The sequence below is a fragment of the Camelus ferus genome, chromosome 25 (assembly GCF_009834535.1).
Source record: "Camelus ferus isolate YT-003-E chromosome 25, BCGSAC_Cfer_1.0, whole genome shotgun sequence".
Taxonomy (NCBI): domain Eukaryota; kingdom Metazoa; phylum Chordata; class Mammalia; order Artiodactyla; family Camelidae; genus Camelus; species Camelus ferus.
Genome location: NC_045720.1, coordinates 4,009,644 through 4,037,456, shown reverse-complemented (window position 1 = coordinate 4,037,456; position 27,813 = coordinate 4,009,644). Strand labels below are relative to the sequence as shown.

General features: G+C 49.6%; 1 protein-coding gene and 1 long non-coding RNA gene across 5 annotated transcripts in view; one reads left to right on the top strand and one right to left on the bottom strand.

The window, feature by feature from the left end:
* The first annotated feature begins 1,022 nt into the window (after positions 1-1,022).
* On the top strand, positions 1,023-3,618 carry LOC116659828. The gene is made up of 3 exons (XR_004315190.1): positions 1,023-1,196; positions 2,767-2,958; positions 3,354-3,618. It is a non-coding gene; the product is annotated as an uncharacterized LOC116659828 (long non-coding RNA).
* A 13,017-nt stretch (positions 3,619-16,635) lies between these two features.
* COL22A1 (collagen type XXII alpha 1 chain) overlaps positions 16,636-27,813 on the bottom strand; it is a 214,286-nt gene continuing 203,108 nt past the window's right edge. For 3 of the 4 annotated variants that reach the window (XM_032467724.1, XM_032467723.1, XM_032467725.1), the window contains 5 exons: positions 25,903-26,082; positions 24,272-24,338; positions 21,640-21,822; positions 19,785-19,862; positions 16,636-17,855 (listed from right to left, as the gene is read on the bottom strand). In XM_032467724.1, coding sequence (XP_032323615.1) covers positions 17,665-17,855; positions 19,785-19,862; positions 21,640-21,822; positions 24,272-24,338; positions 25,903-26,082 — 699 coding nt within the window. In that variant the 3' untranslated portion in view covers positions 16,636-17,664. The remainder of the gene's footprint in view (positions 17,856-19,784; positions 19,863-21,639; positions 21,823-24,271; positions 24,339-25,902; positions 26,083-27,813) is intronic. The other variant, XR_004315107.1, reaches the window with a different exon arrangement.

Here is a 27,813-nt window from a genome sequence, read left to right as displayed (position 1 = left end):
TCAGAGCAGGTCCTCCACAAACATTCACTAAAGTAGGTGGGTGAATAGATGCATGGATGGTCCAATAACTAGATGTGTAAATGGAGGGATTTTTTAAATAAAACTAAATCAGGTCAAAGTCACGGGAATGTCTAATGGAGCAGTAAATATAAAGGGAGCCCACGGAGATGACCCAGATTGGAATTCTGGCAGCTGTAGCTGGAACGCACTCCTGCTTCTGGTCCCCGTGGGTATTTCTGCTGCTAGATGGCCTTAAAGAAGCACATGCCTTCTGGAAAAGTGACCAGCCTCCACTAAAACCCTACCCAAGGGGCACACTCTGGGACTGTGTTCTAATGACCCCAGCTCCACACGGTAGGAAAACCCACTTGAAGGAAGCCCCAGCCAGCCGACCTTCACCTGGGGCAGGTGCTAACAGGTTGAATGCAGGCAGACTTGCATCTCTTTTGAGAAAAGTGGTGGTTGTTGAGCCAGATATAGCCCTGGGGGGTGTTTATAGACCTGCTAACATGTTTCAGAGCCCAATTAATCAGAAACATAACAGGGGAGGGAAGTATTTTTCATTTCTCAAGTTAATGAACAAATGGATTTCCTATTCATTATTCATTGACTTTGAAGTTTAATGAATAGCTCAGGGACAATCACTAAATTTTGGTATTTAAAGAAAATCAGCACCAGCCAGATTCACTGTGCATCAAGTATCAGTTTATTATACATAATGAATTTCACTTACTACTTTATCTGGTATTTATCAACTTTAAATTTTTAATGAACAGAAAGTGATGAATTCATTAAGAATGCACCCGCTCTTCACTCTTCCTTGGTTTTTCTCCTTTGTGAGAACCAGATGGAAGTTTCCAAGAGTCTGCATTGCTTTCTATCTGTGTCAGTGTTTTAAATGGTTTTTTTTTTTTTTAATGTTTCTGGGAGAACTAATCTTTCCCTTAACATTCATCAACTTTTTCCGTTTATTTCTTCATCTGCTGGGAAAGTAATATTCTCCTCCTCTTTTCTCCAGACAGAAAATCGGGGATCTTGTGTTTAATAATGGAGTAAATGATCAGAAGAAAAAACGTTTTGAGACTTGAACTTTGTGGTAACTTAAAGCAGCAGCAAATCTATAAGAAAAGGAATGAAACTCCGTTTCAAAAGCCTTCATCCATCCCCCATTGTCTACAACCACAGACACTGAAAAAGTAAGCTTAGGGATGTTTTCAAAAGGAAAAAAAAAAATACTAGGAGATTGATACCCAACAGACCTCTCGATGATTTTTATAATAATCAGTGTCGTAGCCATTATGTCTTTGATGTAGGGAGGCACCTAAATACACTGGAGGCAGAAACCTGAAACCATTTCCCTTTTCCAGCTGTGATCTGTTCAAATCTTTCTTCCCACTGGAAAGTGCTTTTCTTTAGCGTCTAAGTCAGATCCAATGATATTTTGGTCATTTTCAGTTATTGAAGCCACCATGCTTAAGTTACTCAGGCTCGCCTGGTCATTTTCATAGTTCCTTTCCATATCTGACCCAAGGTTCCCTACACCCTGACCCTACCGCCCCACTACCTGAGCAAGCTAATTGGTGCTTGATCAGTGGTCCTAGAAACGGGATGAAGAGAGTGGAGAATGTAGCGCTCTCTTCTCACTCCCTCTTCCCCGTCTCTCCTGATTTTGGGGAGAAGGAGTGCAGAGAAGGGAGCTCCAGGAGTGGCCGCCTGTGGTAGGGTTGCTGATGGTGGATGTTCACCTCCTCACGCCCCCTTTGCAAGGGACTCCCTCCCAATCAGGCGGTGCCTTCCTGCTGGCCTCTCAAGGCTGACTCCCATCATGCCTTTCATTCTTCTGCTGCAAAAACATCTTAGCTCCACGTGTGGGGGTCCTCGGCCAGCCTGAACTCCCCAGTCTCACACTACTGTGAACTCAAACTCTGGGGCCGGTGCATGGGTCTATTTCTAGAACTCTGGTGAATGGAAACATGAGGAAAACGGTCCTCTCTCCTTTTTCTTCATGACCTTGTTACCAGGCTAACCTTCTCCAAAGCTCTGTTGCCTTCTCCAAGAAAATCAGTCAGGTCAGCAAGCCCAGTGGATGAAGGACATCACCTGGGGAGCAATGTAGTCTCCTCCTCTTACAGAACCTCCCAATTTATCCACAGTCTTAGGAGTGGCTCTTTAGGGACCTCCATCCTAAAATCATGGTCTTTGCAATAAGGCTCTGCAGGAAGCTCCTCCTGTCTGGAGCTGGTGTTACCCCCCAACGCCTTCAATATGGGCCGATCTTGCAGCAGAGTGAGGTGGAGATGCTGTGCTATTCCTGAGCCTAGACCTTAAGAGAGTGTGTGCATTCTTGCTCACTCTTGGAATTCTCCCCAGCAGGTTAATGAACAGTTTGCAATTATATTGCCATGTATGTCACTTTTTTAATCTGTCCCCTAAAATGCACTGTAAATTTCTTGAGGATGGGAAACTTGCCTATTTTGTTCTTTACTGAGTCTTTATCTCCTAGGGGGGTATGTAGCTTTTAGTGACACCAAAAAAAAAAAATTGTACTGAAGGGAGGATGAACCAAAGAGGAATTTCTTGAGGGAAGATGCTCAGAGATAATATTTAAGAACTGAAAGATCTACTGTGACTTTTTAATGAACAAGGTGAATCTTTCCTGTCATCACTGTCCACCTCCCCACCCTAGATCTTCAGTAAAGTCAGTTCCTCTGGTAACATTGATTATGTGTTTGAATTTTGTGTATTTTTATTTCTCTGCGGAGACAGACGAAGGAGTCACATCTGAATCAATAGGGTGGAAAACCAAAACTGAATGCAAAGAAGTAGAACCTGAGGGGAAGATGAGATAAAGGAAATGAATGACTTTCATAAATCTGGGGGAGATTTTTGGATTTCCACGGCTGTGGAGTTTGGAGTCACACAGTCATTATCACCAGGAGAGCTGCAGAGATGCTCCAGGTATCGGGGTTACATGAAGATGAAGGAGGTAGGGTTCCTGACCTTGGGGAATTTATGATCTTGTCCTGTCTGACCCTGATGTGCACACTTGAGTTTTCACGGTCAAGTATCTCCAAGACCGAGTTCCTTCAAATGTTGTGCACATCATAAAGGACAGCATGGGTTCCAGGGACATCACTGAACTAAAAGCCACAGGGTCTGAAAGTTGACCTCGACTCCAGCACTGGATCCAAGTGTGCCTGGGTGCGAGTGCTCCCCATCTAGGGCTCAGCTTGTGTGAGCTAAGCAAGTACACTGGGAAGACCTACTCCTGGTGAGACGACTTGGATTAGGTGGGGACATTACAGGGCTGTGCTTTGCTTTCCCACCTGATGTATTACTCGTTCTTCCCCCAGGGCCGTTCCATGATCACCCGAGGAAGCAGAACCAATGCAGGAGGAGCACGTGCGGCAGAGATGAAATAACCTCATTCAGAGAGAGACTTTCTACTCAGTAGCGGTTCCTGTGGCAGGATGTGCTCCCCTAACAAAAGGTGGAAGGAGGGACGGTGAGACCAGGACCCTGAACCACTAAACATTCCTCTTTCCTCAAGCAGGATGGAACGTGTGTTTGAGTGACTAGGTACCTTTGGAGGGGGAGGAAAATAGGATAGGAATTTCAATGGTTGCTAGGCACCCTGAAGACTTTACAAAATAAATGTATTAAGGTCTCATGGTCAATCTTTCTTAGCGTTATTTCTTTCCACCCTGGCAAGGCTGTGACTCTGGGGGATGCCAGGACAGACTTATTAGCAATTATGAGCTATGGTCATTTGGAAAAGGTTGATAGCGAACAGATTTTAAAATCCTATTTCAAGATGTTCCCCTCATTAAATCACATAAAAGCTCCCTGACTAGTACCTAATGCACGCATTCAGTTTGAGAGTCAGTTCAAATCCACTGAGGGCTCCATGCCAGGCAGGGGATGGGGCTGGACCCTCTAACTTGGGTTGTCTTTATTTCATGTTCACACAAACCCTTGAGATAGAAATGAGCCAGCTGTTTATAAGTAATGCAACCAACGTCTAGAGAAAGAAATTGATTTGTTCCAGGGCAGAATCGGGGCTGGAATCCCGCTTTCCTGACTCCTGGTCCAAGGCTACACGTTTGGCAGACATGCCTCTCTCCCTGTTGTCGATAGCCAAACTTTGTGTCCCAAGATATAATCCAGACAAAATGTGTTTTTATTTTTTCAGTCTTATCACAATGTGTTTCTTTCTTTTCTTTTGTTTTTCCCCACGTGTGAGGCACTGTGCTAGGTGGATGATGGGTAGCCACCAGCAAGAAAACCAAGATGTTACACTTCTAGGAGCACAAGAAACCACTGAGCTGACCCACTTTAAAATTAATTAATCAAAATGCAGATGGCCAGTACAACAGAAAGAACTCACACCAAAGGAGTTATTTTGTGTGTGTGTCTTCGTGGGTTTCTTTCTTTTTTTTCTTTGTTATCGTATTAGTGGGGTATCTAGATGGAAAGGAAATAAACTCACATTCAATCCTCATGGTTAACAAGAAGTCTATCGCGTTCTGCCCAATGTCCTTTGAAGCATCATCTAGGTGGTTAATTAGCATTCCCAGCTCTTCAATTTCTCCGATTCTTAAATAAATTTTTCCTAATTTTTTTAAGCATGAGAGCCTCTTTTCAAAAGCAAGTACTGTAATGCACAAGGATCCACTGATTGAGAAACTACATAATAGACAGAGTCTCCTATGGGCTTCACCTGTGCCTGGCAGAGAATCAATAGTGAATATGACTGTGTTGAATTAACTAATTCAATATTTGCTGAATGAATCAATTCTGTAATCATTTCTAACTCATCTATATATTTTATATTAATCACAACACCATCTATACACAGTTGAGATGCTTGCTATAGTAGGGAACAATTGGAGCATAATGTGAATTTTGCATCTGCTCATGTGTGATTTTGTTCATGACACTGGGTGAACACAGAAAGCGTATGTAGAAAATGGCACCCAGCAAAACCAGGTCCTGTAGGAACACGCAAAAGACACACACGGCGAAAATCTAGGGGCTGGACGTGTTAGGAGGCACACCCATCCCCAGGCGGTGCGACAACCCCCCGCCTCACATTAGCCTTTCTCCCACCTCCCAACACCTCACACGCTGTGAGCCTCTCATACCCATGTTCACGAGCAAACTCCACGTCTTTTCCAATGTAAAACACCACACTTATTTTGATATATATGTATCATTTCATTCCTTTTTAACTGCTGAGTAGTATTCCATTGTATGCCTAGAGATGATCATACTAAGTGAGGTCAGACGAAGAAAGACAAATATATGATATCACTTTTATGTGGAACCTAAAAAACGAGACAAATGAACTTATTTATAAACAAAACAGACTCACAGACATAGAAAATAGACTTACGGTTACCAAAGGGGAAAGGGGAAGAGGGACAAATTTGGAGTCTGGGATTAATAGATAAAAACTACTGTATATGAATGAGATAAGCAACAAGGTCTACTGTACAGCACAGGGAACTATGTTCAATATCTTGTAACAAACCATAATGGAAAATAATATGTAAAAGAATATATATGCTTGTATATAAATAAATAACTTTGCTGTATATCAGAAACTAACAAACATTGTAAATCAACTTTACTTTAATTAAAATAATAGTTATGTATTTCTTAACAATTCTGCAGCTATAAAGCAATGGTACTGTTTGGATGATTTCTTTAAACATTTCACCGATGACTGTTCTGAGTGCTGTGCTCAAGCCCCACTTTCCCATAAGCCTTTTGGGTTTTGTCCCATGACTGTAAGTAGCTCAGTGATTTTAAGAACACATATATTCCATTCTAGCAGAACTAACTGTGGACATAGTATATTAGTTATTCAGTCAACTTTACCTTTTTATAAGTGCGTGGATTTAGGCAAGGTGTAAACTCCACTCTTTAAGCTATAATGAAGTAATTTATTTTGTTTTGCTTTTTATCTCCCTCCCAATTTTTTTAAATAATAATTGAGAAAAAAAAAAAAGCTAAATGCTAGGATTCCCGGGCCAAGGCAAGCACGAATACAAACACAAATGCAACCCCAGAAAATGATGGATGTTGTTTCCTACAAGCTCGTTATCCGAGTGGCCCAGAATAAGTTTCCTGTTATTTTTAAATTAAATTTGAACTAAACATTATAAGCAACTTGTTGAGAACTTCTGGAACTGAACCCGGACCCTATCATCCCAATTTGAGAAACTCCACATGCAGTGGGTACAAATTGGCTTGAGAACCAGAACCATTTCTGCCCCTTGCTTTTGGACGTCGGCAAGTCCTTTTCTCTCTCCAGGACTCTGACTCACCCTGTTTGATGTGGGGCAGGTGACAGTCATCACCTCATCGTGCCATGAGGATGGAGGAGATATCGGGAGGTGCTCAGTGGGGCATATGATGCCAAAGCAGCTCGAGGAGAACGTGAGCTCTTTCCTCGTTGCTCTCACGACTGTTGTCACCGTCATCCTCATTAAAGTCATTATGTTTCCTATTTAGCCAGTTCCCTCTGGGATAAGCAGTGAGGTCCAATGATGTGGAAATTGCTCGCTGAGAAGCTGAAGACAGATATGAGCCTGATGCACCTGCATTCAGAATAAGTGAAGACACACCTGGTTTTACGACCAGAGGTGTCTCGATCTCATGGGGCATCAGCAACGGGTCCTCACTTGGCAGCAAGCACAGTGTTTGTCTCCTGGGGAACAGGTAGCCTGTTTAGAGAAACAATGTGATGTCTCACCACCATGAGACCGGAGCCAAGCACCTCTCTTCTTGGCCTCCGTCTACAGGAAAAGTGGCTGAGGGGTTATTAAGCTAAAATCTGAGGTTAAAAACTGGCACCCCTAGGCTATCTACAAGGCATTTTGAAAATCTTTTCATCGGAAATCAGAAACATAAACGTGAAAGTCTTGATTTTTTTTTAAATTGAAGTACAGTCAGTTTACAATGTTGTGTCAATTTCTGGTGCACAGCATAATGTTTCCGTCATATACATACATATGTATATTCATTTTCATATTCTTTTTCATTATAGATTACTATAAGATATTGAATATAGTTCCCTGTGCTGTACAGTAGAAACTTGCTGTTTATCTATTTTATACATAGTAGTTAGTGTCTGCAAATCCTGAACTCCCAATTTATACCTCTCTATCCCCTTTTCCCCTGGTAACTATGTTTGTCTTCTATGTCTGTGAGTCTTTTTCTGTTCTGTTGATAAGTTCACTTATGTCTCTCTCTCTCTTTTTTTAAGATTCCACGTATGAGTGATATCACATGGTATTTTTCTTTCCCTTTCTGACTTACTTCACTTAGAATGATGGTCTCCAGGTCCATCCATGTTGCTGCAAATGGCATAATTTCGTTCTTTCTTTTTATGGCTGAGTAGCAGCCCTCTATCTATATCTTTATCTATCTATCTGTATATACACTCACAGCTTCTTTATCCAGTCATCTGTCGACAGACATTTAGGTTGTTTCCATGTCTCTGAAAGCCATGATTTTTGAAAAACAAACAGACAAACAAAACATGGTGAGTAATCCAGCATTTCTTCTTGCTACCCTCTGCCTCTGGTAGACGAGGAGCTCCAGGGGCCACCACCCCACTCCATCTCCTCCTGGACCAGGAGGCTGTCACTTGGCATTTATCATTGTCCTTGAAGGGCCGTCTTTCCTATAATACAGATAGCATTTTTGCATCTAATTCAAACCAAACCAAAGGGGGAGAGTGAAAGATGGACCTCCAGTTCCTTGGATTTTCAGAAAACTGAGCCTGAGCAGATTTGATCGTGGAGGAGATGCTGAATCCTGCATGTCTGTTTGCAGAGCCAGTGGGCGCCTAAAGCTCAATTTAAGGTGTGGTTGTAAAGCGCATCTTCGAGGTAAAGACCGCTAAGCCGTCTCTAGTGCCTACTCTTCATTCCTCTCTTAATAATAACAACACCCAAGCTTTGGCTCAGGACGCGGTGCCTCACAGTGGAAATGCATCTCCTGTTTGCTTGGCCCGGTGACAGGCACTGGTTCACATCATGTTTTGCTGAGGTCTACCTGGTGAGGTCCGGCAGCAATTTTTCAGGCTTTCAAACGGCCTGCGCAGATATGACGGAGCCGTGTTGGAGAGTTTGCTGCCCAGCAGGGTCGTGCTTTTGTAACATTATTTGCTGAGTTTCTGACTCGGTGTAGACAGAGGGAAGGCAGGTCTGGGGCAGATGCCCCCGACCCCGGACATAGGCTTTGTGGTGAGGGTCAGTCCAGAGCTACAACGTGGAGGTCCAGGAAGGGCCTTGGCTCTTGGGATATAAGAAGCCCAGTCACCAAGTTTTGTCCTCATTCCCTCCCACTGTCTTTGTGTCTGTGCCCTCTCGGCACCACCCCCTGGGGCTTGTGGTTCCAATCTACCACAAGTCCAGGGGTTTTTGCCTCCTAAATATCTCATCTGCTCACTTTTCGTGAACTGCCACCAACCTCCGCAGCCTCAGGCCAATTTCCTTCCCCTTAAGCGTATGTTACTGAAGCAACCAGTTCACTGTTCTCCCAGCTTCTGTCTCAGTCTCTGCCGCATCCCCTCTTCCAGCAGCGGCCAGGGCCAACTTTGTGAAATGCAAATCTCCTCCCTTGTAAAAGCTTCTAGTGGTTTCTCCCTGTTTTAGAACCAAAACAAAAAATCTAAGCGGGGCCTCTGCTTATCTTGCAGACCTCAAAACACATCCCGCACCCACCTTCTCTGCCCTCCTCAGGGGTAGGTTACGAGCCTCCGATGGGCTCCATCCTCTGCAGTCCACGTGCATCTCTTCTCTCTGACTGTAGTTCTTCTCCTTTTCTTTGCCACCTGCCCCTTTGCCCAGTGCTTCGCACCTAAGCCGACGCGTCCCGTCCCAGAGAGCCTTTCCTGTCCTTCTGGCTTGTTCAGCTCTCACCGTCCCGTGGGAGCCTGTGTCTCCTTAGCACCCGACGCACGTTTCTGTGTGGTTCCTTGGTTAATGCCCCTGTGGTGGCCGTGAACGCGCACCTCAGCCTCCTCTAACCACAAGGAACAGAACTGGCCAAGGGTCCCAGGCCTGTGCTTCTATGTCCATCCTTGTGTTTGTAACAAGGTCACAGGCCACTCCCAGCCGGTGGCCGCACACAGCAGGGACACTAAAGCAGACTGTTTCCTGGAGACGGGGGCTCCTTGACAGCCGGCTCTGCTCTGGGATTTCCAGCAGCCGCCTGGGCAGCTTCTCCCACGGTCTCTCCTCTTCCCCTTCACTCAAGGTCAGACCAGCATCGCAGTCCGACTGCTCTCCAGCCTCTTCTTGGCTCCCTGCCTTGCTTCTACTCACACAGGCAAACTCTAACTACCTTACACACTCCATCTAACGCTGATGTCCGCGGCTCAGAGGGCTGGGGCTGATACAGTCTGTTTTCCTGACTGTTAAACTTCATGATGGTAGAGAGCTAACATCCCTCAAGAACACTGTCCCAAGACCTCACGTGGCATCTGACACACACTAAGTTGCCAGCAAACCACCACTGAGTGAATGAAGTGTCTCTGCCCTTGAGCACAGTTTTCTCTCTCCTCGGAACAAGCCCCTGTGTGTCCCAGCCAAGCATCCGTCATCACTCACCCAGCAGCCTATCAAAGCTTTACCATATCAGGACTTGGTTATTAATTCCCGCTTTTGTGGTCTCATTAATATGTCACATTCTTTTATCACAGCATTTGTCACTGTCTGAATTTCTGAATCAGACTTTACCACTGGTTCTGAGCTCCTTGAGTGCAGAGTGCCTTCTTCATTTGTTTCATTGTGGTCTAGCAATCTGATTAATCCGTTTGATCAGCAAAGTATGAGAAGAAAAGAAGGGAGGGAGGAAGGAAGGAAGGAGGCGAGGGAGGGAGGAGGGAGAAGAAAACAGAGACCAGAGTTTAGTGTGTGTAATTATTCATTGCTCCATCTTTAAAATGTTCCAGCTATCTCAAAATATTTAGAGGAAATACATGAGATAACAGGCACGTTTCAACATGCCAAATTGCTATTTAAATAGAAGCAATTCGGGAAGAGTTTGCCATCGTGGAAAGGACATGGACCTTGAGATCGCTCAGCCCTGGGGCAAAACCAACAGTACAACAGGCACTTCTGTGACCCCAGGAAAACCAGACAGCTTCCCACAGCTTCATTTCTTCCACGGAAAACCAGAATCTGGACAGCAGTCCTGAGGGAGGGCACACAGAGCCCTCAGCACATGGTAGGAGCTAGAGAGTTAGAAGCTACTGTTTTCTTTAAGCCTCAAGTCTCGGGTGCATCCTGAAACACACGAATGGGTTCAGTTTTTCAGTCTGGCATCTTAAACAGATAAAGAGAAGCTGCAAAAGAATATATATGTGTGCACTGGCAGCTGAATGGTTTGAGCTTCCCATCATAGATAATTGTCAGACCAAAATCACCTTTATGAGGATTTCAGCTTTAAAGTATGGTTTTTTAAAAATGTTGGACCCCAGTGATCTGTCAAGCTCTAGTTTTATATTTTTATTGAGGGGAAAAAACCCTGTACATTCACACTTACTGGTGACTGTTCGCTACCTTCTGACAGCTTTCACCACTTGGATCGGAATCTGTAGTTCATCGTGGAGAAACGAAGTGAGACATTTTAAAGACGCTGGTGTGCTCAGATAGATTTGCACAGCCTCGTGCTTTAATTTCCCATCTCACCCCTTCCGTGTCCGGTAGCCCCTCCCAACTCCTGGCAGAGGCTCACGTGGGCCGCGCTGTCACCAGCCTCCTCTTTAAGTGTCGTCACCTGTGCCCGGGGTCCCTCCCCACCTTGTCTGCCTTCTCGTACCCCGTCACCCTTCCTGAGTGTTTCCCCCTGAAGGATTCCTTCCCCCACACCCGGTTGATTTCTCTCTCCTTGGTGCCACCAGCGGACACGATTTTCCCCTCTCCTTTTGCATGTTCATTTCATAAGCATTCATTGGCTGTCCACTGTGTGGCAGTCACAGCTCAATGCCAAGGGCACCAAAGTGAGCACAGTGGACATGATCTCCCTCGAGCACATATTCTGGTTGAGGAGATGAATAACTGGGTCATTGGATAATGACGAATGAGACACAAAGGAGGCAGTTGTCCAGAAAGGTTTTACCAGTCAACATGGGTGGATGACACTGTAGTAACGGCACCAATAATAGTAACCATACATCCACTTAACACGACTAGCACACCTGTATCAGTTGTGCATTTTTGTGTAGTCATATGCCACAAACTAGCAGCTTAAAGCAACAGGGATGTATCACCCCACTGAGTCTGTGGGTCGGAGTCAGCACGTTCTAGCTGACTCCTCCGCTCAGGGTCTTACGGGCTGAAATTGACATGTCAACCGGGGCTGTGTCCTCATCGGGAGGCGCGACCTGGGGAAGCTTCATCAGGTGGTTGGCAGAATCGATTTCCTGCAGTTGTAGGACTAAAGCCCCCATTTTCTTGCTGGCTGTCAGCCAAGCCCACTCTTAGGTCCTAGAGACCACTCTCAGGTCCTTGTGCATGGCCCTCTCCAGACGCCCTTCCGTGCTTCAAGTCTCTCCCTTTGGGGGGGTCCAGTCTCTTTCAAGGGCTCACCTGATTAGGTCAGGCCCATCAAGGACACTCTCCCTTTTTATTAAACTGACCCAGGACCTTAATCACATCTGCAAAAATCCCTTCACAGCAGCCCTTACATCACTGTTGGCCTGAATAAGTGGGAGAAGGTGTGCACACCAGGGAGCAGGACCCTGGGGGCCGTGTTAGAAGTCAGCTTGCCACGTCATCGTGAGTTTGTTTCTCTCTTTACAAGTCGGGTTCAGTGTGGGTCCACAAGGCTTCCCTGCACACCCTAGTCAGTCAGGGGCCCAGCCTACAGATGCTTTGTTTCCATATGTCCCTCTAGGATCACCCCAAAAGTAGGAGGGACACAAGGCTCACCCCACACCCTCTTTGTGTGGCATCAGGACTAAAATCAAGGCTAGATATTGCATATTGCCTCAACATCTGGTCAAAGTGGGAGGGCCTTGAGAGGCCTCACCCCGAGGCCCCCACCACTCTGCTCCTGTGGAAAAGGCTCCCAGTGAAGTAGCCCCCTCATCACGGGGACCAATGCAGTTCCTGCTCACCCCTGAGAATCCCTGGTGCCCTGCCAGTCCACAGAGGTAGTCAAACAAGACAAGCACATAGGCCCACCGGAACCAAGGGGACACCCCTCCCTCTTGATGCTACGAAGTTTGCCTCCTAGAGTCTCTCCTTGTTCACTGTGTTCCCAGGTGCAGCCCCACATGTCCCTGCGTGGCGTGCAGCGTCCTCACCCCCGGGCTGTGGGGTCACTGATAAACTGCCGCTGGCCTCATCTGTCCAGTGGTGCAGGCCATCTGAATGGCCGTCCCTGTAACCCCAGGGTGGGGATCCCTTGCCACCAGTGGGGTGAATAGGAGGCCATGAAAACACTGAAGACATTGCCCCCATCACCCCAGGAGTAACACAAGGTATTCTGGTGTATTTTTCTTTGGCCATAGAGAATCCAACTAACTTCAAGGAATGTAGAAAACATCACACCCTGTGTTCAAAAAGAAGCGAAATTGGAACTCTTCAGTGACAGCGCTTATGATCCCCACCGTGGCTCAGGACACAGACTCTGAAATCAGACTCTTCCTTTCACTTGTGGTGGAATTTAAGACAAGTTGCTTAATTTTTCTGTCCTTGTGCTTATTCTTTTAATTCAGTAGTGAAAAAGGAAAAAAAAGACACATTACTAGTAAACCTAACTAGAGGTTCTTCATGAGGATTAAGTTAGGGAAAGCGTGTCAAGTTCCAGATGTTTGGACCAGCACCTGTTCTCATTACTCATTACTCGTGATACATAATGAGGAATTCCTGACTCTGTTGCAGTGTTTCCTGACTCACTGAGAATTGTTAATCCACATATAGAGAATCAGTAAGTTATACGTTCATTCTATAAGTATTTGTTGAGCCCATATACGCTCCAGAAAATGTGATAGGTCCTGAATATTGAACAGTGATGTAAATGACAAAGTTCCGCCCTCGTGGTGTCCACGTTCTAGAGCAGGGAGATGGACAATAAACACTTGTGTTAGATGCTGATAACTGGTGTGGAGACAAAGAACAATCAAGGTAAATAGGAATCTGAAATTAGGAAACAGGGTAGTTAGTATAAGATTCTTACTGCAAGTTACAAGTTGACATTTGTGTAGAGACCAGAGAAAGTGACATATGGTCATTTGGCTATCCATGAAAAGAGGTTCACAAAGGAGACTGCATGTGCAAAGGCCCTGAGGCAGCAATCCACCTTATATAGCTGAGGCCCATTAAGGAACTAGTGTGGAAACAGAGGGGGCTGGGGTTAGAGGAAGTAGCAGAGTAAGTCAAGGAGGTGTGTAGGAGCAGGGAGGATGGAGTAGGGGCGAGTACAGATAATGTAGGGTTCTCCAACTCACTGTAAGGGATCAGGCTTTTTTTGAATGAGAAGGGAAGCCAGTGGTGTGCCTGGTATGGAGTTACTGCAGCAGCTGACATTTAAAGGATCTCTCAGTCTTGTTTTGTTTTGTTTTCTGATTCTAGACAGTAAGGCTCTCACCTCTGGACTGATCCACGGCTCTTGTCTCTAAGGTGGGGCTTCTCCGACAGGCTGCTCTGCGGGGACCTGGCATTCCATCTGTCTTCGGTTTTAATGCCCTTCCTCCACCCTGGCCCTGGGGCAGATGTCCTTTTGTCCTTTTATTGTTTCTGAACCGAATGCTCTGGATGGATAGGAGGCTCAGGAACGTCCCTTGGCTGTCTCTCCTTGTTCAGCCTACACTAGAGAGCTTGCCCTGGGCTGGACCAAGGACAGCTCTAGGTCCAGTTTCTCAACAGGGACCATAAAAAGACACACAACCGCTCCACTCACACAGATGTGAAATATCACTTGGTCTTTGCAAGTGGGGCTAGTGGAACAGATGACTGCATCTCTGAAGGGGATGGCATAGGTTATAATGAAAACTTGGTGGAGGAGACAAAGAAATATGAACCGAGATTCATGCCTCACATGGAAGGTAGGACAAGCAGTTCTTGAACATACTGATTAGATTTTAATCTTGTTTTAGCAGCAGCAGCTCCAGTTAATGTTTGCTCAGTGCAATAACGTCATGTGGATGGACACAGAGGTGATCATGCTATTTATCTTCTTACAAAACTCTCTCAACTGGGGACCTGTGATAATGTGGCGCTTGAGAAGGCTGGAGACAAAAGTCACTCCAGTGAAAGGGACAGCAAGAAGTCGCTGGTGAACAGGGCTGGTGGGAAGCCTGCAAGATGCCCTTCCCGTGGGACAGGCGACCTCTTTCCCTGGGGTCCCCCAGCGCGCTCCCCGCCCCGCCTCTGCAGCCCTCTGCTCCTCCCGCCATCTGGGGTACGGAATCTGTCCATCACAGGCTCCTCTTCCCACTCACAGGAGCCTCCCAGTGGTCTTCGGTCCTCTCTCCTCCATTCCCGCCTCTAGGCTGCTGTCAGAATGACCTGCTCACCCTGCCTGCATTCCCCTTTTCCATCTCTCTCAATCATTTCCTTACTTAAAAAAAAAAACCTCTCTTTTTCAAAATTGTAGAATAGACTACACTGTATAGCACAGGGAAATATACACAAAATGTTATGCTAACTCACAGAGAAAAAAATGTGACAATGAGTGTGTATATGTCCATGAATAACTGAAAAATTGTGCTGAACACTGGAATTTGACACAACATTGTAAAATGATTATAAATCAATAAAAAATGTTAAAAAAAAAAAACTCTCTTAATTACTCCCTCTCATTGACTCAGCGGTTCATGAACCTAATGTGCAGGAAATCACTGATTTTCTGAAACACGGGCCAAATCGCATCACTGGCTCACAGGAGAAAATTTTACTCGCTTCATATTACCCACAGAATGAAAACCTCGTACCAGCCTTGCTCCAGACGCTCTGTGATTAGCTTCCATGTACCTGTGAGGGGCCCCGGGCCGCCTCGCCTCACAAGAGACCTGAACTCTGTGCTCCGTCCACTCACCCCTCCTTCATTCTGCCACGGCGCCCGGATCAGCGGTGTGGGTGTGTGGCGGTTCTTACAGAGAGAGGAAGCCCTCAGCGGGAAGGGCAGCGCGGAGGGGCAGGCGCCACACCTGGGGAAGAGGCACGGCTGGAGACGCTGAGGGAGCGAGACCGACGAGGGCAGGGGGACACCGCGTGAGGTGCGAGGGAGAGACGCACTGCAGTCAGGGGAGGGAGGAGGGGTCTGTCAGAGGTGGGGGTGGGCAGGGAGACATATGGAAGAGAGACAGGGGGAGACAGACAGAGGTGTCTCTTTTTTTTTCACCGTAAACACACATAAGTCTTTCCATCAACACTAAGATACATCCCTACTTTGAGAAAGCCGTATCCACAGCAGAGTGCATGCTGTTGCACATACCAAGGTTTTTACAGGCACTCAATTTAGGAAACAAGTTAGGAAAAGCAGGCCGAAAACAAAACCGGGATGCCTCTCCCTACACCCACCCCGAGTGTCGGAGAACCCCGACCATCAAAACCATCTTTGGACTCGGCCAACTCATTCTTCCTGTTATATAAAAACCCTTCTTCTTGGTCCCTGTGAGGGACGGCTTAACATACAGAAGCAAAGTGGAACATGACGAGGAAAAAGACGTTCAGGGCATCAGAGAAATGGATTCTACACCAAGCTCTGTGCCCGAGACAGGCTCCCCTGTGCCTCAGTTTCCCTCTCAACTAGAGTGTGACTTTTTAAGCTGCAGGTTGTGGCGCACTGGTGGGTAGTGACATCTTTTTAGTGGGTTGTGATGAGCATTTTTATAAAAAGGAAATAAAACAGCAAAAGTTGAGGGCATTGTGTGTGGCCATGGTAAGCACCATATCACTAAGATGTACTTAGGGGTGTGTATACTGAGTCACAAAGAAGTTTGGTTCTTGCAGTGGATTATGGTCAACATTTTTAAAGTCACTGGATTAGAGGTTTTCTAAGGTGTCTGAGACTTTCTTCAAATAGAAAAGGCAATGATCACACCCTCATGTCTTACATGGTTGTGTGCGCGGACTGAGGTGGCAGGCGAGCAGAGGGCCAGGAGGCGGGTCGTCTCATTCTGCACCGACAGGCACTGCTCCCCTGAACCCTGACACTCATCGACCTCCAGATGCAGCACTGACTGACTAAATGAGAGACGCAGGTCTTGGATCCTATTTTAAAATCACTTTGTAATAGTTTATAATGAAAAAGAATATGAAACGGAATGTGTGTGTGTGTACAACTGAATCACTATGCTGTACCAGAAATTAATATAATGTTCTAAACCAACTATACTTCAATTAAAAAAAAAGCAAAAACAAAAACAAAATAATGATGAAATCATTGCAACAATGCTTCTCCACACATGGAACCTTCCAACATCTTTGGCTGCTTGCACTCCTGGTCCCTCTGTGGATTAAAGCACCCAGCACAGAGGAGAGGCATCCATCGCCCAGGAGCCAGCCCAGCCGCGCACATGCACCCCCCGGGGGAGGAGGACACACCCTGGCCCGAGGGGCCACTCGCAGGGGGACGCGGGAGATGAGAAAGGAACTGCCACGTGGAACCGAGGAGCAGGAAACTCGGATTTATTGAGCACCTGTCTGCGCCGGGCGGAGCTTACACACAGGCTCGATGCGGTTTGTCTCAGAGATGGAAGCTGGAGGCCCAGACTTCCCAGCTCTGGCCAGCACCCCGGCCAACTGCCCACTGTCAGGCGAGCACATGGGTCTCTGGACCTCCTCGTTTTAAAATTAAAATGAGTGACACCAACCGCGAGGAGCTGGGAGGGGTCCTTTCCATGGCTTCGAAGCCAGATGAGCGCCCAGGAGCTGCTTTCCACACCAGACGCCCCATTTTGGGCCCAGACATGGCGTTCCGCGAAGCTGTTGCCAGCCATGTGACATAATTTCGCTTCTGCAGGTCTGAAACCCTGAGGTGGCCAAGTCTGCTCCCCAAGGACCGATTCTGAGCTCTTCTCTGTGCGCTTTCCATCAGGAGGAGAGAACATTCCTCGTGGCTGCAAATTTTTCCTTCTTTCTGCTTCACTTCTCTCTCCTGGGAAGTGACGACTTGTGGATAATTTCTCCCTGGGCGACCTCTGGGCACAACGAAGAATAGAAGGCTATTGTCTCATTTTCTTAAAGTTTCCTTTTGAGGAAAGAGGTACATTTGGCAAGTGACTGGCAGGGTTTCATAGCACCAAGAGTTTCCTTAAAATTGGCAGCTACACTTCCGATGGGGGCTGTCAGGAGAACAAGTGACAATCCAGTCCCCATGAATCAAGTTTTCCCAACTTTAGAGGAGAGGGGAAAACTTGAAAAGCATTATCATATGAAATAATAATAATAATAATTATAACAATAATAATAATAAACAATAATAATAATATTAATCTTAATCTGACCGACCGGCAGCATCTGTTGGTTTTAATAATCTTGAGGTCTCTTAAGGAAATAAAACAAAAACAAATGATAAAGGAAAGAAAGAAAGAAAAAACACATGGCTGAAATGCTTCAAGACCTCTGGCTTCCCATTGGGCTCTGAGTTCAAGTTTCACAAATCCACTGCTGTCTCCTGGCATTCCAGAATCTTCTAGGGACCCTTCACATTCCCAGGTTGGGCAGCGGCGAGGCTGGCGAAGTAGGCACACTGGGAGGGGTCACAATGGCCAGGGGGGCCGGGAAGGCCTGGGGGGCCAGGGTGTCCAGCTGGTCCTGTCTCCCCTTGAGGGCCGGGACTGCCGGGGAGCCCATCTTTAGCATAGCCAGGCTCCCCGGGTTGACCTGCCCGAGGAGTAAAAGAGACAGAAGGCGGTTCAGGTTCCTTCTGGAGCAAATGAGCACTGTTCTCCCATCTTCCATCCCACATAAAGTAAGGACTCAGACATCCTCAGAAGAACACCCCACGGTCTGGGTGCTCTGCCCGGAGGGATTAGAATGGTCCGTGTGGACACCAGGCAGCAGGGTACCCTGCTATGCAGAAGGGGCTGCCTTGACTGCTTGGCCTGGGGCAATAATCAGGGTGCCACTGGGGAGGAATGAACAAGGGGGAACGAGGCCAGGTAGGGAACACGCTCTCTGTTATGAAAAACCAGGCCTTCTATGTTCTCACATGGTTCTGGGAGATGCATCTGAACTGGGAGTGGGACACCAAGTCCTCATAATTACCCATCAGCTCCAATCCATGCATCCTTAGAGATGCCTGGTGACACCTCATTATCCAATATCCAAATTGTCCCATTTATTCTGTAGTTTCTATGCTTTATCTATGTGTTAAATTTGAACCACATATTGGGACTGTGTTAAACTATTCTGCAAATCATAGTCAAAGACAATGTAGGTAAGAAGTAAGTAACTGACAGCAGTCAAAATTTAGACCTAGAAAATATTACTTAAGACACACTTCTATGTCTCCATTTCTTATGCATCATAATATATATAATCAATCTATCTCCCTTTTTGCTTTGGCAACTGGGAAGCTCAATGCTAAGTGTTGTAGTTAGCCTTGACAGTGATATTCTTTCTTAAGTCTTAGTAATCGCCCTGTTAGAAAATCCAAGTCCCTCTATAAAAGAAAAAAATAATAAACTCTTTCCTTTAAAAGATCTTTCGACACTGCATGAATTCTGTCCGTGCTTTGGTAGCGGTCATTTATTCTGTATTCCTGCCTCTATCAAGTTTTGAGACAAGCAGGGTTATTCATACACTAAAGTACAGACATTATCTCAACCTCATATTAGTACAATTATTTCCCCATCTAAATGGTTTCTGTTCTGCCTGTTAATCTCCATTTGGAATTGCCTTGTTTTAAAATATTCTTAATATTGTAAGCTATTGAGAAGTAGGCAAGCTGTCAAACACTTTATAATGTATTTCCGGTTATCTTCACTAGTGACAATAATAATACATGCGCACCGCAGGAAATCTGGAAAATCAAGAAGACAGAAATGCTGAAGTCAGAGCCCCTACAGGCCAGGTACTCAGGAACGGGCTCAGGGAGTCACAGAAGCTAAATCTAGACAAAAGCAGACGCCTCAGTGAGGTGGAGTTTGGCAGCCGTTCATCCTGATTTCTTCCACAGCTCGTCTCGGAACGCGGGGCTGCTGTGTTCCGCAGGCCTCCCCGTCAGCCGCCAGGCAGGAGGCCAGCCTGTCCGGGTGGTAAGCCTGAAGGCGCCACGGCCCAGGACCCCGCAGCCCCAGGACGGCCGGGCGGCTGGACACCCTGCCCTTTGGCCAGCATCCCCCCAGGGTGTTCTGAGAACAGTCAGCGCGTCATGAAAGAAAAAGGCACCCTGCAGTCAAGCGAGTGTGGAAAATGTCGGTTTAACTGAAATGAGTGTTACTTTTTTACGCCAGGTTCCTTAACAGCGCGTAAGAGAAGGCAACTGGAACTGGGGTGTCTCAGGGAAGCCCAGTTCCCAGCACCGTCCAGACTTCTCTAACCCCAAATCAGGGGCTCTCAGGACGTTAGTTCACGGGCTACACCTCAAGGGCTCGTGGGGCACAGCAGTTTTCACAGCAAGCCAGGGGGCTGGCACTTTAGATGATTTAACAAAACAACCTGTGCTCCTGTCTCCCACCCGCCTCCCAGCCTCTCCTGGGGCCCGTGGCCGTGCAGGCCGGGGAGCTGTCATGTGTGTGTGTTGGGGGGTGCGCTTCTCCCCCCTGGCGGACGGCCCCCCACAGCCCCAGACCCCAGCGCTGTTCCTACCTGGGATTCCGGGGGGGCCGGTCTCGCCCCGGAGGCCGACTCCAGGGGCACCTGGGTCACCTTTGGCTCCTCGCTCACCTGGTGAGAAAACACGCATCTCTGACGGCAGAGGCCCGTGACGAGGGAGAGAGGGGTCTCCCCACGCCGGGGGTGGGGGTGTGCAGGGCCAGCACTGCTGGTGCGGCTTTCCCCTGCTCACACACACTCACACTCGCAGCCTGGTCCTGTTCACACACTCGTTCACGTCACCCGCACTCGAGCACACACTTGCGTTCAGAAGCATACCCACGGGACACCAAGATGAATGGACACTCCCTCCAAAACATGTTCAATTACATGTGTGGACGTGTAAACACGTGCTCCCGGGTACAACGACCCGACTGCACACGCACATACGTACATTCACACGTACATGCACACCCTCATAAACACACCAAACACGCCCACACTCTCTCCTACACACACACCCATGGCCACACACATCCACTCACACGCCTACAGGACCGTGTCCTCAGAGCATTTCACCTGAGCCTTTCTCAGGAAGGAGCTGGGTGATACACAATTTTGCATTTGCATAAGACTCTGCTCTCAAGAAGCTTGAATTCTAGTAAGGTGGATGCAGTGGGGCACAGAGAACACTATGACGGGAAGCAGACTCAGGTAAGTACTGATAATCACAGGAATTTAACGCCACAACAGAGATGCAGAAGAGAGAGGGCCCATTCCTTCTGGGAGGGTATCTGAGATTGTATTTTGGTTAACACTATACAGATTTGATTGAAGTGTCCCTCTCAACTATTTTTTTCACCATTCTTTTTTTTTTTTTTTTTTGCCATGTTGTTTCCAGGATACCTCCTGTATGCAACATATTGCGTTTTCTTTTAGAATCCAAATTGAAATGTTGCTAGTTTATGGAGATTTTAGGCCATTCTTATTTCTCGTTGTAATGACTACAATTGGTCAGTCATAGCCTGATGTTTTCTGTGCATTATGCTTTCTTGTTGACGTTTAGTTCATGTATTTTGCTTTACTAACCAACAGAATTAGGACTTGGACACAAACTTAAACACTCAGTAGAAGAAACATAACAAGGAGTAAGTCAATGAATGAAGAATTAAGAATGGAAGACTGAAAGAGGAAGATGTTATGGGCATGCATTTCCCCAAACGCCAGTCACCAAGTGGCAGCTAAATTAGACCACTGCTTCCTTCTCTGCCCCATGCTTTTCTCTCGACAGAGAGAAGGAGTGAATTACCAGGTGGATGAGTTTGGGGTCAGGTCCTTTCCCGCCCTTTCACAAGTGTCAGCCTGCAAAGAGACTGCCTTCTGGCCTGCTTGCACCTGTGGGCTACGTTATGCGGGGCAGGCGCTGGCCCTCGCAGGGGGGACCCTCTGTTGTCCAGAGCAGCCATGCCCAGCTAAGGGCCCTACCTGAGAGCTGGACAGCTAGTGACCATTTCCAGCTTTAGCTCAAACCACTTTATTCAAATGTAAAGCTGGCTTTTAATGCCCATTTGCCTGGAGATTGTCTTATTCATCGGTTACTTCCAAACTCAAGAGAAGAGGGCATTTTGCGTTACCCTCTGAAACTTAACAGCGGAGATGGAGAACAAGACAGTAGGAGTGAACCGATTCAATCCTCCTGGCAGAAGCATAATTTTACAAAAATGTCAAGTATGAAAACCTCTATGCATATGAAAAAGTTACATGATGCCAAAACTCAGGGTGTTACCAAGCTGCAGGGGATGAGAAGGGCATGAATTACGCATGTTCAGCTGGAGCGAGCGCCACGCACCGTGGCTCCTCCTCTGCCCCCGAGTCGTCTACCAGGCACATCTTCCGGGTCTTCACTCACCTTTGGGACCCATGGGTCCAGAGGGTCCTTCCAGACCCCCTTGCCCAGGCCGTCCTGGCTCCCCCATGGGGCCTGCCCGACCTGGAAGCCCATCTTTTCCAGGTGGCCCTGGGGGCCCGGGTCGGCCTTGGGTGGCCTTCATGTGCGCGGAGGGCATCTGGGCCAGGAGGTAGGTGAGTTTGGCTGTGGAGCAGGAAAAACAGAGGCATTTCACCAAGGAGGGATAAAGGGCCAAAGGCAGGACGGCGACTCACTGCAGAGCTCAGACCGAGGAGACAGTAACGGCCGCGAGACAACAGCAACAAAGACCCCGCAGACAGCACGCTGCGCGGCCCGCGCCCTCTGGCCCGGGGCGGACTCGGGCGCTGCTCACGGGCACTGCTTCCCGAGCCGGGCTGCCTGCACTGGGTCCCAGTGCAGCCACCGCTCCTCGACCTCGTAGCCTCCGCTGCCTCTTCTGCAAGACGGAGGCAGGGAGGGAGCACCTACCCCGCTGGGTGGGGGGGAGGACAGACCAGACGAGACAAGGCGCTAAAACTGTGCCCGGCACAAGGTGAGTGCCCGGGGACATCGCTGTGACCATCCAGGCAGGACAGCAGCTCTGACAGGGGCACCAGCAGCAGGAGTGGCTGTCACTGTCAATCTGAGGAAGCTGAGGTCGCTGGGGGTGGGATTTAAGTGGCTTACCCAAAGCTATTTAGCGACTTTCCCTTTGGAAGTGCTGAATTCCTCACCCACAGAGGAAAGGCTGGGGATGATGTCATTAACGATCCTTTGGTGTCTAACATGCTACAATCACAGAACTGGCTCAAAAACCCAGAGGTCCAATTGCCGGCCGCATGTCTACTGCACTGGGGACGCAGTGCCCACCCGACGGCCACCAAGAGCTTTTCTCTGTTTGCATACAGTCCAGACAAGCAGGCCAAGCCCTTCATCTTGCAGGTGGTCTGACCCAGCCGGAGAGGCAGGGCGACACCCCCGGGGTCTTGGTAAAACCAGGGCAGAGCGGCAGTCTTCTGACTGCCCTGCCGATGGGCTCCCCAAGGCAGCCCCCCACCCTGTGCCGCCACACCAGGAAGCCCGAGGGCGCCGGTCCGGCTCTGAGACCTGGGAAAACTGCTTAACTCCTCTGAGTCTTGATGTCCCCATCTTTAAAGTGGAGCCAATGCTTCCTCCTCAAAAGGCCATTTGGAAGAAAGGACTTGGTCCAGCAGGCGCTTCGTCCAAACTGGCTCAAAACAGGGCTCGTCTGTGCCCAACGGTGGACACGCCTCAGGGCGGAGACCCATTTTGTCCCCAGTAAGTCAAACCCCCAAAAGCAGAAGGTGGAGATTCCCACGCAGGAGACCCCGGGACACGCCCCGCACAGTGGGGGCTGCCACCTCAGCCTTTGGTTTCCTTCCTTTCGTCCCCTCCCTCCCCGCCGAGCCCGGCTCTGTGCCCTCTGCTCCGAGGAATGGTCTTCGGTTCTCCCGTGTGTGGAGACAGACCACGCTTGCCTGGACACCCCAAAACAGCAGGGACGAGGGTCATCGTGCTCAGCACTGCGTCCACATGCCCAACTTAGAGTCGGGCACATGGCGGGTGCCAAGTAACGGTCTGAACACGACCCCGTGATTAATGGGTCCTTCCCTCTTGTCCATCTGTGCTGGGGGTGGCTGTGGGTTTCACAGCCTCCCTCCCACAGGGCTGTCTGCGACTTTCTTCTCCTAACAGTTTCCACCACAGAGGGGAGTGGGAGTGGATACTAGTTAAGAGAACGGGGTGGTTAAGAGCCTGGATTCTATAGTGAGGCTGCCTGCATGCAAACCCTGGTCACTCACCACCTCCTCGTCCTGGGGTAAGTTACTTAGCATCTCTGCGCCTGACCGTCGTACACACCTCACAGGCTCACGGAGGCTTCTGCGAGCCGTGTGAGCGCCGACAGCCCCACCTGACGTACGGCAAGCCCTGCACGCTGGCATTACTACTACTGCCTTCCCACTGCTCTCTTCTTGAGCACCTGCCATGAACCGGGCTCGTGCAAGACTGGGGTTCAGCAGCAAATCCAGCCTAGAAGAATTAAAAGGATTCTAGTTCCTCGAAAGCTCTGCATGTTCTGGCTCCCCTCAGGGTCTTTGCACGTGCTGTTCCAAAGGACTGGGGTCTCATCCCTGCTTTCAGCCCACACGGCCCCTCCTCCAGGAAGCCTTCCTTCACCTGCTCCCCACCATCTAAGCTATCTTAGGTACTTTCATCTGTCCTCTTTCAACACCCTCTGCGCCAAATTAAATCACAGACATGTTCCCATTGTACTGAAGTCATCTTGTCTGTTTGCGTTTCCGTCTCCTCCCCGGGGCTGTGAGCTCTGTGAGGCTCATCCCAGGCTGCCAAAGTGACTCGCTGATTAGATAAACAACCGAATGCCCAGAAAAAAAAATGAACGCTCAAAGCTGGTTCTGTAGGTGGTGAGCTCCCCTTCCTAGAGGCAATTCCAGCTTCCCCAAAGACAAGCGTGGAGCTGACCAGAGCCTGCCCGCTGCCCTGCAATCCTGGTTTCTGCACGAGCCGCTCTGAGGCTGCAGAAGTGCTGAAGGACCAGTGAAAGGACTGCTTCCTGGGGCTGGGCGCACCCAGGACCCAATCTACTCACTTTCCAGCTGTTTCTCAAGTTCTTCTTGGATGAGCCGCCGCAGGATGTCCATGGATGGAGACTCCCCCTAGGAGGGAGGAAGGCGGAGTTCATTTATCTTTCCAGGAGCTCCTGTACCCTGAGACCCCTGATGGCTCAGGAAACAAGGGGGGTCACATCTCCCTCGTGCAGTCCCTGTGACACCCGGAGTCGCCGCCTCTCTCCCCCTCGCACAGGCAGCATCTCCAGTCTTGGATGATACCCTGGACTCCGGGCTCCTGAGGCCCCTGCCGCGTCTCCCTCCCCTAGACCCCTCCCACTTCTCAGCTGGGTCTCCTTCCCCACAAAGCTCTTCCCCAACACTGGACCGGAGGTCCGCTCTGACGCTCTCCCCACCAAAGTCCTGGGGACCTGCAGGACCAGCTCCCAGGTGGCCTCCTGCACTGAACCGTGTTTGATTGCCTCCCTCTGGCCACTTGGCTGCTCTGGACCCCAGGGTCTGGCTTTCCCTGCTCTGTACACGTCGGCTCTGTGCAGGTGTCTGACACATTTCTGGGGCTCAGGTCACAGAAGCAGAGGAGGCTGCAGGTCACAGAAGCCGAGTGCTGCCTCTGGGCTCCCACGGTCACGTGGGCTCCTTAGAAGGACCCTTGAGAACAGCCCGCATGAGAGAGCGGGCTCCTCCCTCATCCTCAGATTCCATCCTGACAGTGTCCATCCCAAGGGTGCAGCTCTTCCTGTGCCCATCTGGGTGGCCCTGGCACCTGGCACCACATGAGATGGATTCCGTTTCCTTATTCTTTTCTGGCTACTAATGTTTTATGTTAGTCCTGGAGTGCCCATGGTTACCCGCAGCCGCAGGAACAGGAGAACTTGACAAAGACTCAGTGCAGAGGGGATGGGGCTGTGGGAGCCCCCCGTCTCCGGCACCCCACACCTGGCTGAGAGACGGGATCTGGCTGCCCGGCCTCTTCCAGGGCAGCTGAAACTCCAGCTGACCATGGTCCCTGGGAAGTGACAGGACCACAGAGCCAGTGGGGCACCGGAGGTCACTAAGCCTGTGCTCTGAGGGATGTGAGGGTCCCCAGAAGACCACATGGGTCACGGAGAGGGGAGGTGGGATCACACGGACCTGGCAACCAGCCCCCACCGACACTTCCACTGAGCTCTGCTTTTTTCTCTCTACACCTAACGCGTGCCGATGGTAGCAGTCTGTGCAAAATAAGAGTTCTGCCACTAGAATAAAATATGTTCGAAGAAAAAAAACTGCTCTAAATAAACCTTTCCTTTTACTTTTGGGAAAAGCAAGACCCAGAGGGAAGAACATGTGCCATGGACAGGCAGAGAGGAGAGAGGCAGAGCCAGGCATCGGATGGAGGCGGGTCGGTCGCAGAGAACCGCCTGCATCTCCTCGGGAGCCTGTCGCACGGGGCCCCTGGGCAGGAGAGCCCAATGGCCAAGGGCGGAGCAGGAGACAGGCTCTACTCTTGAGAAGCTTCTTACGCCACACACGTGTTTTTTACTTTAACCACCTCAACACACCTGTCAGGAGAGAGGCTATCCTCACCCCTCTGGGCAGACATGGAAGGGTAGGCTCAGGGAGGAGAAGTAAACGGGGAGCCCCATGTTTGAGGCATCACCAGCGTCCTTACCCTCAGTCCAGGAAATCCTGGCTGGCCCGGAGGCCCCGGAGGCCCGACTGGCCCGTTCTCCCCAGGTGGTCCTGGGGGGCCCATTAGGCCTGTATAACCTTTGTGGCCTGGGATTCCAGGGTCCCCAGGCTGGCCCTTCCCACCAGGAGGTCCTTTGTCACCTTTGATGCCAGGATCTCCCTAGAGGGGAAAACAACGTGTCAGTAAGCAAAGGACTAGAAGGTGCTCCCAGGCCAGACAAGACTTGCGGATGCAGGAGGGACTCCCCGGTCCTCGGCCTCCTGCAGGCCTGGAAAGGAAACCTCAGTCCTGGCAGGTAGTCTGCAGAGGACAAGACGGGAACTCTGATTTCCAAGCCCCAACCCTGTGCTCTGTCCCAGCAGTGCAGCTCCTGCACTGGCTACAGAGGCCAGCCTCCGAGACCAACACTGGAGCCTCTGGCCCGGTTCTGGCCCGGTTCTGTCCCCTGTCAGCTGGAGGGCCAGTGGCTCGTCAGACCGAGGTGTCTCACTTTCAGTAATCGCCCCCCCACCTCTCGCAGCTCTAGGGGACCCGGGGAGGATGGACACTGCCTGGACCTCTTTCCCTCCATCTCTGGCCCAGACACTGAAGCCCTGGATCAATGATCTGGGGACCATGGCAACCACGGGACATCCGGTCCTCTGCCCCATGTGCCACTGTGTATCTGACCAGCAAGCCTCAGTTGTCGGAGAGTCTGAAAAGACAGCGGCCACATGAACGGCCTCAGGGTGTAAAAGCTCCACTGCAGGGGGCAGCAGAGAGGGAGGAACCGGGAGAAAAAGAAGAGCAACAGATGGCAACGGGACATGGGCCGCGACGATGGTGGATGTGAGGAGGAGGCCGGTGCAGTTATGAAGCCACCTGGGACAGACACACGTAAAAACGGGAAGAGCCAAACAGCGGGCAGAGGCTGCTACGTCCTGGGGGTGAGCGGAGGCCCGCGCACAGTCCCGGGGAGGACGCCAAGCACGAGCATGGTGACGGACCTGGACCCAAGGGGCCGGGGCCAGGGCCGCGGTGGAAGGGGCAGCTCCTCCTCACTGCAGACTCTGCTCCGCGATTTGCCTTGTGTGACTATGTCTCCACGCTGCTTTTGTTCAACCGACAGAACAGTGAATTACAAAGAGAATTTAGCCTGATCTGAGGGGGCACCTGGGTCTCCCCAAGGTGATGCGTCTCATGGGGACGCTGTTGTCGTTCACAGGTGACCTCAAGGCTGGGGTCCGTGGGAGTCCGGGCGCTTCGTGCGCGTCAGCACCCAGGCCTGCGGTGTGGCACTTCCTGCTCATCCAAGCCCTCGGCCTCCCGTGGCAGCAAGAGGGCCTGTCTCCTGCTTCACACGTTCCCCGGAGCGCTGCCTGGCAGCGCTCCACGATGCCGCTTATCCAGGGCAGGGCAGCTCTCCATTACTAACTCGGCATCAGAGAAGACTCCATTCATTGATCAGGTATTAGAGAAGATTCATATTTGTGGTCCCAATGCCCTGGCTCCCCATCAATACTCAAGCCGCTCCCCGCACGCAGTGGCTCCAGGGGTGGCCGCAAGCCCCTGGGTGGCAGGACCCTCAGTGCCTTCTCAGGCGCAGCCCCCTACCCACTCCCGCTCCATCCTCAGGAACCAGCAGCCCTGGGGCCCGAAGTCACCGGGAAGGAAGAAGGGAGAGAGGTCAAGAGGGGGTGAGAATCCCTGACGCTCTCTGCTTCTACTTTTCTATTCCTGGCTCGTAGGGGAAACCAGCTCCTCACTCAACCAGCTTGCAAGGAAAGCAGAGATAGTCTTCGCAGGACCACAGAAAACAAGCTGAGGGCAAGTGTGGGGAGACGGCGCCGTCCGTGTCATGCAAAGTGGGACAGTGTGACCGCGGACCAAATGGAGGGCTGTGGGTGAACG